The sequence below is a fragment of the Trichomonas vaginalis genome, chromosome III, assembly GCF_026262505.1.
Source record: "Trichomonas vaginalis G3 chromosome III, whole genome shotgun sequence".
NCBI lineage: Eukaryota > Parabasalia > Trichomonadida > Trichomonadidae > Trichomonas > Trichomonas vaginalis.
This window is the reverse complement of record NC_067205.1, coordinates 15,456,308-15,474,461: the sequence shown is the minus strand read 5'-3', so window position 1 is coordinate 15,474,461 and position 18,154 is coordinate 15,456,308. Positions and strand designations below refer to the sequence as shown.

The 18,154-nt window shown below is 32.1% G+C and overlaps 9 protein-coding genes and 2 pseudogenes across 11 annotated transcripts, besides 2 other annotated features; 7 read left to right on the top strand and 4 right to left on the bottom strand.

Annotated features, from left to right (window-relative positions):
• Positions 1-255: part of a mobile genetic element that runs on past the window's edge.
• Positions 256-405: 150 nt separating this feature from the next.
• Positions 406-1,282, bottom strand: TVAGG3_0707280 (annotated as a pseudogene). The gene has a single exon. A coding segment is annotated over exon 1 (877 nt).
• Positions 1,283-1,572: 290 nt separating this feature from the next.
• On the bottom strand, positions 1,573-2,044 carry TVAGG3_0707270 (uncharacterized protein; the record flags this gene model as incomplete). The annotated part of the gene is made up of 1 exon (XM_051243616.1): positions 1,573-2,044. A coding segment is annotated over one exon (472 nt), but the record flags the coding sequence as incomplete, so codon positions are not given.
• Positions 2,045-2,099: 55 nt separating this feature from the next.
• TVAGG3_0707260 lies at positions 2,100-2,328 on the top strand (annotated as a pseudogene). Its single transcript has one exon. A coding segment is annotated over exon 1 (229 nt).
• Positions 2,329-3,335: 1,007 nt separating this feature from the next.
• On the bottom strand, positions 3,336-4,077 carry TVAGG3_0707250 (histone H4-2; the record flags this gene model as incomplete). The annotated part of the gene is made up of 1 exon (XM_001318413.2): positions 3,772-4,077. One exon carries the CDS (start codon positions 4,075-4,077, stop codon positions 3,772-3,774), a length of 306 nt encoding a protein of 101 aa, XP_001318448.1.
• Positions 4,078-4,245: 168 nt separating this feature from the next.
• TVAGG3_0707240 (histone H3/CENP-A) lies at positions 4,246-4,768 on the top strand (the record flags this gene model as incomplete). Its single annotated transcript, XM_001318414.2, has 1 exon — positions 4,273-4,689. One exon carries the CDS (start codon positions 4,273-4,275, stop codon positions 4,687-4,689), a length of 417 nt encoding a protein of 138 aa, XP_001318449.1.
• Positions 4,769-4,956: 188 nt separating this feature from the next.
• Positions 4,957-7,203, top strand: TVAGG3_0707230 (metallopeptidase protein; the record flags this gene model as incomplete). The annotated part of the gene is made up of 1 exon (XM_001318415.1): positions 4,957-7,203. The coding sequence occupies one exon, from the start codon at positions 4,957-4,959 to the stop codon at positions 7,201-7,203; it is 2,247 nt and encodes a 748-aa protein (XP_001318450.1).
• A 159-nt stretch (positions 7,204-7,362) lies between these two features.
• TVAGG3_0707220 (uncharacterized protein) lies at positions 7,363-8,931 on the top strand (the record flags this gene model as incomplete). Its single annotated transcript, XM_001318416.1, has 1 exon — positions 7,423-8,703. One exon carries the CDS (start codon positions 7,423-7,425, stop codon positions 8,701-8,703), a length of 1,281 nt encoding a protein of 426 aa, XP_001318451.1.
• A 126-nt stretch (positions 8,932-9,057) lies between these two features.
• Positions 9,058-10,759, top strand: TVAGG3_0707210 (ATP-binding cassette subfamily D; the record flags this gene model as incomplete). The annotated part of the gene is made up of 1 exon (XM_001318417.2): positions 9,058-10,725. The coding sequence occupies one exon, from the start codon at positions 9,058-9,060 to the stop codon at positions 10,723-10,725; it is 1,668 nt and encodes a 555-aa protein (XP_001318452.1).
• Positions 10,760-11,201: 442 nt separating this feature from the next.
• On the top strand, positions 11,202-12,035 carry TVAGG3_0707200 (enkurin family; the record flags this gene model as incomplete). The annotated part of the gene is made up of 1 exon (XM_001318418.1): positions 11,228-11,953. One exon carries the CDS (start codon positions 11,228-11,230, stop codon positions 11,951-11,953), a length of 726 nt encoding a protein of 241 aa, XP_001318453.1.
• A 308-nt stretch (positions 12,036-12,343) lies between these two features.
• TVAGG3_0707190 (retrograde vesicle-mediated transport, Golgi to ER) lies at positions 12,344-12,904 on the bottom strand (the record flags this gene model as incomplete). The annotated part of the gene is made up of 1 exon (XM_001318419.1): positions 12,344-12,904. The coding sequence occupies one exon, from the start codon at positions 12,902-12,904 to the stop codon at positions 12,344-12,346; it is 561 nt and encodes a 186-aa protein (XP_001318454.1).
• Positions 12,905-14,620: 1,716 nt separating this feature from the next.
• Positions 14,621-15,133, top strand: TVAGG3_0707180 (uncharacterized protein; the record flags this gene model as incomplete). Its single annotated transcript, XM_001318420.2, has 1 exon — positions 14,621-15,133. The coding sequence occupies one exon, from the start codon at positions 14,621-14,623 to the stop codon at positions 15,131-15,133; it is 513 nt and encodes a 170-aa protein (XP_001318455.1).
• Positions 15,126-16,150: a mobile genetic element.
• Positions 16,151-18,154: the final 2,004 nt, after the last annotated feature.

The following is an 18,154-nucleotide window of genomic DNA, read 5'->3' as shown; positions in this document are numbered from 1 at the left end:
ACATTAAAAAGTTTTTTAAATAATCTTCTGCTTCTTCTTGTGATAAATAAATAATTGGAATTTTGATTAAATGCTTTAAAGATTCAAATGTATCATCTGAAGGTGAACCTGAACGGTTGATATAAATTAACACATGTGAATGGGGGAAGTGTTAGCAATAATGATAATTTGTTTTAATATCGTTAATGTTTTACCTTTATTCTGTTTACCAATTGCTGCAGTGATTGAATTTAAGTAACATTCAGAATATGGAATTTTCATTAATTTTTCCTTAGATAGAGCATTTCTATTATCACTCAATGCTTCATTAATCATATCATCTATGTATGTATTATATACTCCTGCTAATTCTTCATAAGGAGTGTATGAATTTAAATCCATTTAATCAAAAATAAATTTATAATTTTAAACATTTCTATTCATCAATATTTCATCATATGAACTTCTATACTGTGGTGGTGTACCTGTTGGATGATATTTCAAACCTTCATCCGGTGTCCATGTCCAATATGTAGTCCTAGTAAACCAAACCTGAGGAGGATTTGTCACCTTTGAACAGTAAGTGTCATTTTCACCCTGAATGATTGGATAAGCTTTCACTTGTACTGTAACTTGTGAGTTGAAAGTTTCTAATCCATCAAAGAATATACCCGCTCCATCACGTTGAACTGGAATAGTGCATAAGAATGAAGTTTGGTCTTTCCATGTTCTAGCTAATGGCGCCATCATCATCATTCAGTGGTCTAGTTAATGAGTCCTCGTATTCTTCCGTGCATTCATTCACTCCATCTAAATCAGAAGCTTGAAGCATACGTGTAAAGAATATGTCACCCACTGTGGTCATCGCTTGATCGGGGAAGTTTCTGGAATCTATAGTGACCTGAAGACCTCGAAGCATTGGATTTTCTAAAACTGTTCTTTGCATTGCATTCTTCGGAAATGTTAACACAACATCTGTAACATTATGAAGAGCGTATGAGAAATCTGAGCTAATACCTTCAGGAGTGATGCAACCTCCATTTAGTGAACGAACGTCAATATGTTGAGCTGGAATCATGAATGGATCTTCCTTACTGAATAAACGTGGTATTGCTTTAACTGATTCTTCAATTAAACCGTATCCTGGTGTAATGCATTTATCCTCTAAAACTTCCATCTTTGTGCATGAAATAATAACGTCATCAACTGTTGCGTCAGCAGATGTAGCGGCTAAGCTTGTAATTAATTTGGCAGGAAGTCCGATTTGTTGGAATTTGCGATCATATTTATAAACATGATTCATAATCTTTTCATAATTTTCATCAGTTATCTTTTCATAAACGTAATTTTGTAAATCAGCAACTCTTAACGGGTCAACCTGACAAAATACTAAAGTATCCCTGAAAACATAATATTTAAGAATGATATCACCAAATGATTTAGGATAATCATCGAACGCCTGAAATGCTAACAAATCATTTACCGGAATAATCATATCAAAAGTGACATCAACTTCTTCATTTGCTTTCTTGAAAACTTCTGAAGGGTCAATATATTTACCACATACTGAGTTATCATATTTTTGAACATTATTATATAACGAATGAACAAACTTTTTAACTTTCCTTTCTGATTTTGGTTTATATGTTGCAAATGCGAAAGATTCACGGGCGCAATCCATCTGAAGATAACCGGCATCACCTCTTTCGGTTTCTACTTCTAATTGTTTAAAGCTTTGATTTGATGATTTGTAACCAACGAATAAACGCATGCATTTAAAAGCGGCATCACATGTGAAAGCTTTATTTGAAACTAGAGTTGCTTTAACTTTGCGTTTAATATATGTGTCACCTAATTGGTTCACATCATGAGCTGGATTTGTAATTCTTAAATGAGTTTGTTTATCATCAAAATATGGAGCATCAGAGTCATAGCATGAACTTTCAAGTTCTCTATAATATCTTCTACCGTCATTCTTTGCGAATATTTCATTTATCTTTTCGAATGAATGAAACACATTTCCATTAATCGGTTTAGTGTTTGGCACTAAATAGTTAGTCGTCATTTATTAATAAATAAAAAAATCAAAATTAAAAGATGAAAATGAATTTTTAATTTTAATGAAATAATCAACTATGGCTGCAGGTATATTTAAGAAACTGTGGGATAAAGTAAAAAGAGGAGCGAGTAAAGTTTGGGAAACATTGAAGAAGGGCAAATTGGATATTTAAGAATAAAGAAGCAATTAGTGACGTTGCTGAATCAATAACACCAAAAGCTGCCCCAATAAGAGAAGTTTTAAATAAAGGAGAAAAAGTTTATCAAAGACTACAACCGATACTAAGATAAAAATAATTTTAAATTTATTTTTCCACTATCTACCCCTATTTTATTAAGTATTCCTTCAGCTATTCCACCAATTGCGTTACCTGCTTGTGCTCCCATCGCCGGATTACCTGCTTTAGTACCTAATACTCCACCTATGATAGTTCCTGCCGTTTTCGCTACTGGTGCCAAAAAGTTTGCAACGGGTTTAATAATCTTTTTATGAACCCAACCGCAGCTTTCTTAATTCCATCCCATAATTTTTTAAAGAATCCTGCCGCCATTTCTGATTTAATATTAATTAAAAAATATATTTCATCACTTATATTCTAATTTTTATTTAATGATAAATGAAACCGATTTTAAAAATAAATGAAACAGAGGAGGAAGAAATAAATGAAGTGAAAATGTTCAACAAAAATAAACGTTGTTAAACCAATTACTGAAATAAAAATTTTTTCATCTGTTGAAGAATTTAATGACTATTATGCTAATAATAAAAAATTATTTGAAGAATTGACAACATGTAAATTGAATAAAATGTTTAAAGTTGATGGATTCAAAATTTCAAAAATAAAAGGAGTGGTTAGTTTGAAATCTATTCCTCAATCAAGAATCACCTCATTAATGAAAATTGATGATTTAACAAAAAGAATAGAAGAGATTGAAGAAAGAATGAATCAAATAATTGATTTCATAAATTCAAATAATCATTAGTTTCTTAAAGTTCAATGTTGAACTCATCAAATTCTTCTTCATCATTACCATTACCTTTAGCGAGTTTATTTACTCTTTCAACTTTATCTTTTGATAGTCTTTCGTTTAATTTTTTCTGAAGTTTTTCGTTACCAAGTTCTCAAATTTTACATGGATGATATTTAAACCCATTCAGGATTTAAACAATGTTTAATTAATCGCGGAATATCTGACATCATCTATATATATAGCTTCTTTTATAAAAGATAAAAAAAATAAATTTTTAAAATTAATGTTAATTTTTTTTAATGATTTATAAATAAATATATTTTAATGCATCGTCTATATATAGATGTAACAAAAAAAGTCACTAAACCCGTCATATCCTACTACTGACAGTCTCAAAAATTATTCTCGAGAATTGCATTAAATATAATTCAGGAACAAATAATTTAAGTTATAGGAATATTATATCGAAATTTAAACATTTTTATTGTGAAATTATTGCAGTTGAGAGGTGCGAAGCTTCTAGATAGTAATTATTGCCTTTCTGAGATAACCATCTTACTTGTTACATGGAATTAATTAAGAACACAATTAAAAATCATGAAAAGCAAATTCTGGGTTAATGATTTGAGTCTTCTTGAGAAGAATGAAATATTTTTGTTTGATAAACATCAAGAAATTTAATAAAAATCTAATCATAATTTAAAAATCTTTTCGCCCGATTAAAGAAAAAGTTGTTTGATAAAACAGAACAAATTTATTTTTTTAGAAACCATAAAGTGTCTTACCCTGGCGCTTAAGAGCGTAAACTACATCCATGGCTGTAACTGTTTTACGACGAGCGTGTTCTGTGTATGTAACGGAATCACGGATGACATTTTCAAGGAAGTGACGAAGGACGCCACGAACTTCTTCGTAGATATCACCTGAAATACGCTTGACGCCACCACGACGAGCAAGACGACGGATAGCTGGCTTTGTGATACCCTGAATGTTCTCACGCATAACCTTACGATGGCGCTTAGCACCACCCTTACCGAGACCTTTACCACCTTTGCCTCTGCCGGACATTATAAATAATGATTTATCAATGCCTTCTCAATAAACCCGCCAATTATTTAGACCTTGGCAGGATAATCTATTATTAATTGAATACTAAATAATCTTTATGCATTGATATTTTTTGGTTTTAAAATGGTAGAACAAAAAAGGAACTTCGCATTTCTCTCAATTTTGGCGGGCAACTGTTTTTCATTATTTCTTAGTATGGCTCGTACAAAGCAGACAGCTAGAAAGTCAACTGGTGGCAAGACACCACGTAAATCCCTCGGTGCCAAGGCCGCTCGCAAGTCAACACCAACAATCGATTCCCAGGGTGCTAAGAAGCAACATCGTTTCCGCCCAGGTACAGTCGCTCTTCGTGAAATCCGTAAGTACCAGAAGTCCACTGATCTCCTTATCCGTAAGCTTCCATTCCAGCGTCTCGTCAGAGAAATCGCTTCTGGCTTCCGTGGTGATCTTCGTTTCCAGTCCTCTGCTATTGCAGCCCTTCAGGAAGCTTCTGAAGCTTACCTCGTCGGCCTCTTCGAAGACACAAACCTTTGCGCTATCCATGCTAACAGAGTTACAATCATGGAGCGTGATGTTCAGCTTGCCCAACGTATCCGTGGCGAACGCAACTAAACTAAATATTGTTTTTTATCTTATCTAAAGCTTTTTCGAACTTTATTATTTCATTTAAATGATCCATGTTGCTTTTGATTCCCTATCTTTTGAGTAAAAGAATTTAATATATCTCAAATGATTTGATTATAGATTAACAGGTTAATGTGGATCTGACAAATCAAAAAATTATTTTAGAAGGAAGATTAAAATTTTATATTTTGCATTCGTGAAAGTTATTGAATTGATGTATATTCAAATTCTTCGCTCTGTCTAGTTTTATTTTAAATGTTGCGATACTCAATTTACATTATTGGATTTGTTTTACTGGCTAGTACATTGCCTATTTTTGATTTCCTCTATAGTAGCGACTATTTATTACATCTAAGTCCAGCAAATGAATTCGATGGCGAATCTTCTTTAAAGCATCTGATGTTTTTAACAAAATCCAGTCGATATATTGGCAGTGCTCAATATAATGCATCAATTGATTATATTTTAGATAGATTACAAGAGTACAAACAGTCAGCAAAGCACCAATTTGAATATGGATTGTTCGAACCTCATAATTTCCATTATCACACAAGAGATTTCAATGCTATACGTAAATACATCAAAACAATCGAAGCTAATTTTACATTTTGTACTGATGAAAAGCGTACACTTTTTATATCTGCCCATATTGATGGGCATCCCACAGGTCCAACAGTCTACGATGATGCTATTAACATAGCTGTAATGCTCCAACTTGTTTCAACCGTCTCACAACTAAAAGAACCCCTTGATTACAATCTTCATTTCATTTTTGTTGGTGGAGAAGAATATGGTCTTGAAGGCTCAAAGTCCTATGTTGCTAATCATACCATTTCCGGCTATAATTTGAACCTGGAAGCGATTGGTTCAGGAAGACCATTCGCTTTAACAACAAAGGCGAAAAACTCGTCATCTATTTTGAGAACATGGTCTAGAACTACAGGAGTTATCGGTGCCACCTTCTTTAATGATATAATGGGAACAGGAATGATCAAATCTTCTTCTGATTTACGAGTTTTCGAAAAGAAAGGATTAAGCGGTGGAGAATTAGTCTACATTGGAAATCCATCATTTTACCATACGAAATACGACTTACTTAAGGATCCAAGAGATGTTCAATACGAAGGAAGAATTATTTTGGATTTCATTCGTAAATTCAAGGTTGATGATGAAGAAACTGATCAAATAATACTTGGTATATCACCATTTGTGTTTACAATTAGTCAAAAGACTTCAACAAGGATATTATATTCTTTATGTTTGGTTTTAGTTATTCAAATGGTCAGAATGATTAATAAGACAAATTTAATGGGATTTCTAAAGCTTTTGGCCGTCTTTGCAATTGTTTTGTTAGTAATTGCTGCAATGATTCATGATTTCAATAAGAAGAATCCACTTGGATATGCTGATTATCCTTTCTTATCATCTCTTGCTATTCCTTTGACTGTTTTCGTTTTTATCGGAAATTTATCCGGATTTTTAGATATTACCCAAGAATCAGCTTTGTTATTCAGAGGTTTGTTTGATTTATTACTTGCATTTGTCTTTGCTTCATTAGATTCTTCAATAACTGTTTCAGGTTTCATTTTATCAACAATAATTGCAATTTTATTACGCAACACTCATGTTTCTATCAGATTAATAGCTGAAATTATATTGATTCAGCCATTTAACTTTGTCTATTCTTTGTTATTTAGAACATTAATCAGATATGTTTCATTATTCTATGGAATTATTGGAGAAGTTGCAATTGTTGCAACAGGTTCATTGTATGGCTTGAAGTGCTTCTTCTCATTACGTCATTTATCAGTTACAAACAAATATTTCAAATTATCTCTTGTCACATTTTTAATTCCGACTGCATTTGTTATGTTTGTCACCTCAAAGCAAGCTCCTTGTAATGACAATTTCACAATTGGAGGAAATTTCGCTCATTTTTATTATAAGAATCGAACAAGTACTGTTTCATTCTACCCTAACTCTGGTCCCAACGCCATCCCTCATTTGCTTTCTAAGGTCAAAGGAATCCAATCATCACAGAAATACAAACGAGGTATTTCGAATGCTCCTGCTGTATTTATTCAGAAAGATAATGATACTTTGCCTGAATTTATTGCTGATTGGCCGGTTGTTGATGTCACCAAAGATGAAAATGATATTCTTGAAATTAATATTCCATTTAACTACCAAAAAGCTGATAAATTATTTATAATTGTTAAGTGCGATGATCCGAAACAGAAATGTGTTGAATCAATCGATGGTTTTGACAGAATTGAAAGATTATCTGATAATTCAACACTTGTCAGATTAGCTCCCATTGGACCAGATGCGCTAATTAAGATGCAGACAAAAGGACCATTTAGTGTTGATGTCATTTTCCATTGGTATAGACATTCAAAGTTATACAACAAATTTGTTTCACAATTCCCATCTTACGTTATTGATTTTGCAAAGAATTTGTTCATATCTGATACTTGTCTTGTTGATACATTCAAGTTTTAGATTTGTATAAAGTATTTTTATAATTTTATGAAATATTTTACTATCATATCCTAAAACATGTCTTTTTGGTATATTCTGTTTATTTTAAGATTTAATTGGCTATTTCTGATAAAATGGATATGAAGTCAGAGAAAACTATATTATTTTGGGCTGATTGATCAAATATAAGGTTTTTATGATATAAGGTTTGAGTTTATGTTATGATTTTGTTTATATTTTATGAACGTTTCCATCCTGAGTATTCGCATCTCGAATACTCTAGGAAACCCGCTATTTTCGTTACCACACAGATACAATGCAGCCAGTATGAAGATATCTTCTTCATATTTTCATAAAATTTCGTATCATTTATTATATTCATCAACAGACCCGAAATTCTTAGAAATAACGAAAATCAGAGTAGTAAATACGCTTAAATCTGCCATAAAATTAGATTCAAATCAATTTTTACATAGTATTTATGTACAAAATCAACCAATAATCGATCAATCCCGTTTAATTTCATTCAACTCATGTATTTTTATATCATGTTTCTCAGAAGACGATGGTGGGGTACTAAATGCCGTTGCAACAAATATATCGAAATCCAAAATTTCAATTCAGAAATCATATTTCTTCAATTGTGAATCCCAGCAACATGGTGGAGCTATCTACACTATATATTACGCAATGAATTTTTCAAAATTATGCTTTATTGACTGTTTTTCAAAAATTGCTGCGACTTTTCACGTTTCTTGTTCATCTTCCGCCAATTCTACGCTCGAAATGATTAGCATTGGATGTTTTAACCGATCTGACCAATGCAAAAAGTCTACATGGATTGTTTTTTCACCTATGAAATTCACTTCTCTAAACATCAGTAGACTGTATGTTAAAGATTCAACAGTTTGTGGTTTTGCAGAGAATAAAAGGGAGTCACATATGAAATTTTGTACATTTATTAATTCCAAAGGCGGATCAGGAATCAGAGTTAAAAGTCATAATGAAAACTCAACATGTAGATATTTTAACATAGTCAATATAACGAAAACAGTATCTTGGCAAGGAGTAATCCATTCTGCGATGGCTTGTACTTTTGATGAAATTTATATTTATAAATGCGATTATCCAGCCATATACGGAAACGTCAATTACTATTCCACTATATCTAACTGTTACATACAATACAACAATACAAATACAAAAGTAATTGCCGGTCGATGGAAATCTTTTAATGTTGATTTCACTCCATATTTATCAAAAGAAAGTTATGTTGTAGAACCAGTTGTAGTTCAATGTACAAATTTCTTAACATTTACAATAGCTCCTCGTAAATATGCACAATTTAGCTTCCAATACGTCAAGATTATGAGAAAGGCAGCATCTGCACTAGGTATCGTTGTAGTTGTTCTCATTGTTGGCGCTCAGAAAACTAAAGTTGAAGATGAAGAATTAATTAGCTTAAATACCAAGGGGCCGAAGAAGAAATCTGCTGTTCCTTTGCAGAAAATTATTTTGTAACTTGTCTTATCTCTTTGTTTTGTTTAAATATATATTATATTATGTTTTTATAATTACTATAAGTATTTTATTGACTGTATTGCTCCTTTTACCTGAAATGATTAATTGCCCTCCATTGTCAAGGATATTTCAGTCTAATTAAAAGATATATTTTTTACAGATATTTCAATCTGAAGCATATAAAATGCGCTATTATTTTGTTGGATAATATGAGCTCATTGAAGTTAGGACGATCACAAATAATGAAAAACCTCAAAATTTTATTAATTACAACATTCTTTGAGAGAATGAGTAAGATATTGTATATTATTAGATATAGATGTATTCTAGCTCAATTAAGAAGCAAAATTTAATATGTATGAACGTGTTGAGCATGAGCGAAAACTTAACGTAATTGATTTGTGGCAAATTCTTAAGAGATCAATGTCAGTAGCTTCATACATATATATAACACTGCTTGCAGTTGCAGCAATCTTCGAAGTATTTTTTGGAAAATATATTGGAGAATTTCCATCAAAAATGTATGGATACGTTGCTTCCATGGATCGTAAATCATTCAAAACAAGCTTAATTTTATACAGTGTATTCATTATTCTTATCTCCATTGCAATTGCTATCAAACTATGGTTTGCAGATAGATTGGCCATAGTTCTAAGAGATCAGCTAGTTCAAAAAATACAAAAAGATTATCTTCACGGCAATACTTTTAATGATTTATTAGTTTACGACTCTTTCATTGATAATCCAGATGGAAGAATTACCATTGACATTCAGAACTGGAGTTCAAGCTTTTCTCTCGTATTAAGACAATTAATTCAAACTCCAGTTACAATTTTTTACTATTTAGTGCTTGTTTGGGGACAAATAGGCTATTTATCTGTTTTACTTTGTTTTGTTTTCTCAATTTTGTCAATGATTATATCTTATTTTGTCATGAAACCAGTAATGAAAATAACATTCGAATTTTCACATGCTGATGCATCGTTTAGAGATGTACATGTAACACTAAAAGATAATGCAGAAGTTGTTGCGCTTTCAAGGGCTCAAAATCAAGAATATAAACTTATTACAGAAAGATTTTCAGATGTTCTCAATGTTCAACGAAGCCGTGCAAACAAATCTCTTCCTCTCAACTTGGTGACTAATCTTTTCGCGTATTTTGGAGGAATTATGGAGTATGTCTGCTTATTAATTTATTTTACAATGAATACTATAGAAATGACACCTGCTGAGATATCAGCATTTGCTTCTTATAGTGGGTTCCTTACTATTATGCTTATCTCTGGTCTCTGTGCAATATTGAATGTTATGCTTGAGATTTCTAAGCTCTGTGGCTATAACTATAGAATTTACGAGCTTTGGAATACATTATCTGACTATAAAAAAGAGCTTTTTGATAAGCCTCCATCAGAATCGATTGAATTCAATGATGTAACGTTTTCACGACCAACAGGAGAAATATTAGTTAGGAATATGACATTTTCAATCAATAAGAATGACTCTGTTTTCATCACTGGGCCATCAGGAGCAGGAAAATCCTCATTATTTAGAGTAATTTCAAGATTGTGGCCAATTGAGAAAGGAGAGATTAGATCCCCAAGGCCAACGCCATCTGATATACTGATATTTACTCAAAGACCGTATCTTCCTCTATTTTCTTTATATGATTGTGTCACATTTCCAAATGCATCAGCTATTTCCGATTATACAGAGATTGACAGCATTCTAAGATTCCTGGAGATTCATTATCTTGTTAATAGACCTCCAGAAAATTGGCAACAAGGATTATCCCCAGGTGAACGTCAAAGAGTTGCAATCGCACGCCTATTCTTCAGTAAGCCAAAGTTTGCTCTTTTGGATGAAGCAACTAGTGCAATTCCTCAAGTTTTGGAAGAAAAGATTTTCGAAAAAGCAACTGAGCTTGGTATTACATTAATTACTATTGCCCATAATCTAAATCTTAAGAAATTCCATTCCCATATATTAGAACTCGATGGTGCGGGTGGATATACCCTCAATTAATTGATTTATTATGAATAAACTATCATCCTTTTGAATTTTTACAGTCTATTCATTATATATAAAGCATTATAGTACTAAACGGTTTAGTTACTTTAAAATTCAATATTGAATAAATCAAATTTTGAAATATGACACGATTTTAATAAATAATTGAACGCCCGTCAAATATTAAATAAATTTTATAGATATGAAATCTCACAAAAAAATTCATTTTCTCTGAAATCAAGAGAAATTATTATAAAAATCAATTCATTTTTTAATTTTCAAGATTTTTTTGGAAAGACAAAACGAACAAAATCATCATGAATTAAAAGGAAAGGACCATGTTATTTCAAATATATGATAAAATAATAAATATGAAAAATTTTGGAGCTAAATTTGGGATCAACATTTTGAAAATCGAGTTATTTCATGTGCACATATCAACAAACAATATTATACTAGAATTTATCGAGAAATTTTTTTCCTCAGAAAAAATACGTTGCAAAGTCATTTCAGAAAAATGCTTGAGGAAGAAGAATGCATCTATAACTTGATTCCCAAACCACCACCAGAAATTGTCAAGGAGCCTCTTCATAAAAGTAAATTCCAAGATCAAACAGCATTTCTTACTGCCAAGAAATACGGTCACGCAACAATGGGTCTTCCTCCTGAGAAATTAAAACAGCCACCGAGCCAGTACTTGAAGAAGGGTGAGCGTACAAAGAAATTACCACCACGTGAACGCGTTGTTCCAAAAGGAAATGATGGTCTAAATAAACCACCAGTTCCTAAAGCAACAGAAACCATCAAAATGAAATCCCCAACTAAACGCAATTATATTCTTGAAAACTGGAAGCAAGCACCAAAGACAAAGAAACTTCATCCAGCTAAACCAGAGACATGGTACACTGATAAGCCAGATTATGGTGAGGTTCCTGCCTACATGGAACGCGTTAAGAAAGAAGCAGCAGATGAAGCAGAATACTGGGATAACGTTCGTGAATCAATGGTTCCAGAGGATACAGAAACACGTTGCCGCCTTTTGTCAGAAGAGGAGCGCATAGAAATCCTCAACGGACTTTACGCAAATCTTGCTGAAAATAAGAAACGCTATGCATCTTTGTCTTTCGGACAAGATAACCTCTCTTTCCGTCGTAAGAAGGAAGAAATGGAAAGAGAAGCTGCTCAACTTGAAGCTGATATTAAGACTTTCGAACGCCCTAATGTTTATATTACAGAAAATTAGTTATCTTTATATATATAATTTGAGCTGTAAACTATGAAATGTCTTTTATTCCTTTGTTAAAAATTTCTTATTTTTATTCCTCAATTCTTACTAACGTTTTTTTTTGAAAAAAATCTCAAAAAGTTTCATGATCTTAAGATATAGACTACATCCTCAATTTTCAGTGCTACATTTAAATGATGACTTACTATTATGGTAACATCATTCATTTTAAATTAATTTTGAATAGAATCCACATTTCTTTTACAAGCTACTTTCGTAATCATTGGAAATTTATGTTGTAACAAATGGCGGAAAATAATTGCATTTGGCCGTATGTATGAAAGAATATAAAAACAATTTATTCGAAATATGACAGTTCTATAAAATATTTTAACAAATTAAAGCACCTTAGCAACATTCCTTTTTTTCAGTCTGCTTTGGAGTAATTTTTAGAGCATTTTCACTTTCAAAGTTAATATTATGACATTTCTGAGCCACTGTTTTGAATAGCTGTGGAACGTTATTGCCTGTAATTGCCGAAACAAACATAATATCCGTATAATTATGTATAAGTTTATCTCTAACTTGACCTACCAATTTTTGATTATTTCTAGCTAAATCTGATTTATTAATAGCTACAATAACTTCTGCATTTGGTTGTGTTTCTTTCAGAAGGTGCTCCCATTTGCCTATATTATCGATCGAAATTTCATTCGTAATGTCCCCGACTAAAATAGCTACATTTGCATCGCGGACAAACATTGTTGCAAGTGAAAAATATTGTTCTTGCCCTGCAGTATCCCAAATATTCAATTCTATTTGTTTTCCATCAACATTTTCAACACAGGTGGAAACATCAGGTTTTATAGTGGGCATTTTTTCACTATCGAATGAGTTCTGCATTCTCATCTCGATTAAGCTAGTTTTTCCAACCCCTGAATCGCCCAAAATAACAACTTTGAATGCCATTTGTAAAATAAATATTATGAAGGGAATATTTTTTTCACCTTGATTTTTCGATAAAAATGATTATATTGAACAGTAACAATGATATTTTATTTTTGTCAATCTGACATTATATTTTTTTACATTCAGAATTTATCGAAAGACTTCAAAATCAACCTTATCTTCCTAGTACATTATCAATTTAACCTTTTTCTTTATCATGATGAATAATCAGAGCGATCAATCTTCATTCCAATTCATCATTTGTTTGCAATAGAAACTTGAATCCATCAATAAAAAGGAACACCGCTAAAACACCACAGTAACTTCTAGATTCACGTTATCAGCTTAATAGCAAGTAAATGTTCTAATATCTTGAATATATTTAAAAGAAATAGCGAAAAAATTTTATTTATACATGGGCAAATGGCGGGAAAAGTGACAACCTAAATTTGTAGTGGCGGGGATGACACTTTTTGTTGTCTAGTTGAGTATAAGAAATCCCACTAATAGATGACAAATATAATGCATTTTCCTATCACATGGAAGCTAGATGAACTTTTGTTCAAAATGAGTTGTGAAATATGCAACGAAAAAGAATTTCAAATTCAATTTCAATCATGAACAGTTCTTTACTTTGTGAAAACAATAAGATACCAAATACTAAAGGAGCACAGCATGATCCCTACATTGTGCTTGCAATAATCCAAACAAAAAAATAATCAGCTTATTTTCTACCCGAACATAGAAAGAAATATGATGTAATCGAACCCAAATACAAATGGAATCTCCTCAAGTTACTTTCGAGTACTCATACGGCTTATAAATCTTTTCTAATTGATGAAAAATAAAATTTTTATTTATTTTTGATATCTATCTAGTTTTTGTAAGTCAGATACCCCCAATTTAGTTATGTTTATAGTTACTATAGAGAATTTTCTAAGATAATACAATTCGATATTGATAAATAATTAGCACTCATATATTAATGGTAGGTTTGGCTAGATTCTACATAAATACGATAAATCAAGACTTGTAGCTAATCTTTTGATGGAAATGTGAATTTGATAGAAAAATCGAAAGTTCGTTCAAAGTGGTCAACGACCGCCATTTGGCGGAGTCTATCCTCCAATGGTATATCGAAGTAGAAGCCCAAAAGAATATTTTTATTGCATTAAAAGATTCTTCTTTGAAGGTGGCGTCGCCATCCTATTCAAATTCTGAAATTTTGAATAGTTTATATTACACTAATTGAGAGCCCGCCAGTGGCGGGTGGCGGAGAAAAAAATAAGAGTGATTTTTTAGAAAAAAATTTAAAAACACAAATTCCTTTAGAAATAGAATCAACTTTTATAATAAAGTATAGTTTCTCGTTTAATATCATGATGAAATGATAGTAAACTATTCAAAAAAATTCAGAAAAACAAAAAAATACAGAAAATTTTATACTTTTTGTTAGGGCAATTTTTCCCCTCCCGCCACCTATATCCCGCCATCTATCGTTCAAATTGAGTGTGGCGGGCAAATAACCCGCCATTTGCCCATGTATAGTTTTATTAATCACCATAAGAATATTTGACTCTTCATTAATTTTGGAGAACGTTGATAAAATTTTATCGTTATTTGAATTTTGCCACAATATAATACATCTTGTGAAAAATCAAATGTTTGCTATAATGATTATATGAATTTCATGATTTCAATTTTTGTGAATATTGGGGGTTTTGACAAAAATTTTCAATGTCTCTACTTTTTGCTAGTTTTATTTTTGCACTTCGTCAGCAAGTAACAGTTGAGGATGAACTTTCATCATTACTCAACGAGATTCGAAACCTTAGATCAGAAGTAGAAGAACTTAAACAAATTCTTTCACCAAAACCAATTCGATATAGAAGAGAACCTAGAGTAGAGAAAAACCATCAATCCTCATTCATTGACAGGAACGTCCCTCCACCACCATTAACAGATCAGATTTTAAGTGAATTCAAATCTATAGATACAAGCAAGATACAAGTACCTTTAGATACAACAAATACCAATGATAGTAAAGAAACGAAGGAACTAAATGAAATTGATTATCCCAAGGATATTGAACCAGAATCAAAACTTCAATTCTTAAATGAAGATATAGTTTCTGCCCCTGATACTGATACAGATAAAATACAACCCCATAAGGTTGGTGGTGGCCTTGTTCCTCCAAGCACTCCATTACCCACATATGAAGAAACTGGTTCAAAACCATATTTCATATAAACTTCAGAATTTAGAACCTTATTTTTAGGCATTATCTTGGCTACCTTATTTAGGCTCGAAAAGCAAAAAATATCAAAAAATACAACTTGACTCCATTATGACCCTTTCATGGAGGTAGTTTTTATCCGCTAGTATTTTCCCTTTGAATCTCTTTACAATTCGAAATCAAATTCAAAACTCAGTAGAAGAAAGGAAGAATCGACTTACTACGGTTGTAATACGAATAAATACATATATTTAATTATTTTTATTTACATAATAATTGTTTGAAGCTCATATTCCAACAAATTTTTAAATAAAAACATTAAAATGTTGAAAATGTTCATATATTTTAATAGGGTTTTGGCACTTTATTGAGGAATTACTACATACATAGTCGAACTGAACTTGATATTTTGAAATTTAAATTATTTATCAAAATTAAAATTTAACTTGAAATTTATAATTATTTAGTCATATTTTGCATAATTCTAAGTAGATTTTGTAAAAAATCAAGAAAGAAAAATTTTAACGTGCTTTATTTTTTCTTTTTTATAATAATACATATTATTATATAATTAACATATTCATAATGTTTCACCCTTTCAAAAATATAATACTCCTCCTCTCAAATAAACGTACATACGGGTGGCCTCTTTTTTCAAAAAATTAAAATTTGAAATTTTGGGCCCAAATATTAGAGATTTTTTCAACCTTCAACGATATATGTTGTCTATATCAGACCTCCTTTCTTTTTAATACTTAACATTGTTCCTAAATCTTAGCCGTTAAGGCTGTTCTGAAAATATTTTTTTTTCGAAAAAATTCGAAAAAAATTCTTAAAATTCAAAAATCCCTTAATTCCTGAGGATTTTGGAAAAAAGTTTTTACATGAACATGTGTATATTATATGAAGTATATTGATAAGGTAAAAATCAAATTTTATTGCATATTCATCGAGAAAATAAACTAACGAATCCCTCAAAATTGAGAGGGTAATCCTCCTCCTCTCAAATAAACGTACATACGGGTGCACCCTTAAATAAAATTTATGGTTTCATATTGTCACATATATTTCTTCACAATTTTTCTTTTAAATATTATTCACGTTTAAAATCTAAAACTTTTTTCTGTTACATGCCTAAAATTTAGTGTATTTTCAAGGGACGAACTTTAAATTGAACGGTCAATTTAAAGCAAGTATTCAATTTTTTGGTCAATTTAAAGCAATCATATATGTAGTTTATTTTAAAGGCTTGATCAATAGCATATGATCAGTACTCGTTGAGTATGTTATGATGTTAAGAGATAATGGATAGTACACTTTAATATTGAAATTGAATTTGGATTATTATGCAATATTCTATAATATATATTATGATGATCATAAGAATGTGTTGTATGTGATGACACTTAAGTATCATTGATATTTTTTAATTATTGAAAAAGTTAGTAAATAATATTTCTTAATGTGATGTTCTATTTCGTGAATTCAATAATCACTGTTTTCGAATTTATAAGTATAAGCTGAAAATGATAAGCTAATAAGGACAAGCTGATGATGCCGGGATAAAAAATAATAATCTGTCAAAATGCTCATTTTAATATAAGAAGGTTAGGAAATGGACTTTGACCTTGAGAAAAAGCCCATTTTCTAACTTTCAGACGAATTTTGGTTAACATTGCGAGTGTCTGCTGCAAATCTCTGCTGAAGCAGCAGGCACTCGCAATTGTAGGCCATGGCAATTGTATTTATAATGTTAGAATGCAATTGCCATGACTTTTGTGTAATCATTTGATCTTCTTGGAAGGAGTTGCAATGGAAGCCAAACCCCACTCCATCCAGTATCAGAAAGCCAGGAAGGAAGTCTTAACCTTGAGAAAGGGCTTCCTTCTAGGCTTTCTGTGTTACATTGGATCATAATCTGTAGAGAAGGGAGTGTTTGCAGATTCTGGCCTCTTATAAGGCCAGATCTTCGTATTTCATGCTTCCCAGGGCCGGATTTCTCTCCTGCCGCCCTAGATCAGGACGGCATTTGAGAAAGCCGGCCCTGAGTAATGTAAGCGAGGCTCTGGCCTCTACTGAGGCCAGAGACTGTGATATTACGTCTTTCAGGGCCGAGTTTCTGCGAGAATGTCTATCATGTGGATGATCATCGCAAAACTCGGCCCTGAGGATGAATTTTGCAGGCTCTGGCTTTTGCTAGGGCCAGAGCTTGGTATTTTAGGATTCCCAGGTCCGGTTTTCGCTCCTGCCGCCCGGGATAAGGGCGGCATTTGAGAAAGCCGGCCCTGGGGATTTAAAGCGAAGCCCTGGCCTTTGCTAGGGTCAGAGCCTGTATATGTATGTCTTTCAGGGCCGAGTTCTTGCGAGACTGTCGACATGATCGACGATCATCGCAAAACTCGGCCCTGAGGATTGTTTTTGAAAGCTCTGGCCACTGCTAAGGCCAGAGCTTCGTATGGGTACTCTCTCGGAGCTGGATTCCTCTCCGGCCGCCCCAAATCAGGGCGGTCTTTGAGGAAACCGGCCCCGAGGATGGTTTGCGAAGCTCTGGCCTTAGCAATGGCCAGAGCTTGTGATTTTAATGAAGAGCCAAGTTCCTCTCGGATCGTGCCTAATGAGGACGACCGTCGAGGAACTTGGCTCTGAGGAGATGAATTGTGAGCTCTGGCCTCGATGAAGGCCAGAGTTTTGAATGGAATGTTTTGATGGGATGAGCCTATGCTCAGTAAGCTCGTCCCATCAAAACATTCGATTAAAAATTGAATTAAAAATTATCATAATCATTGAAAAATTACAACAATAAATTTGAATAATATTATTATATAATAAGAATTGAATAAATTTATCACAAAATTAAATAAAAATTTCCAAAAATAATAGAAAATTTTAAAAATTATTGAAAAAATAACAAAATTGATAAGAAAATTAAGGATTAAAGAAATTTAAGAAATATATAAAATGGTTATTTATGATTGTAATGGGAAATTGAGGATATTTGAGGAGTTTTATACAGAATGTGATATTTATTATTTAAA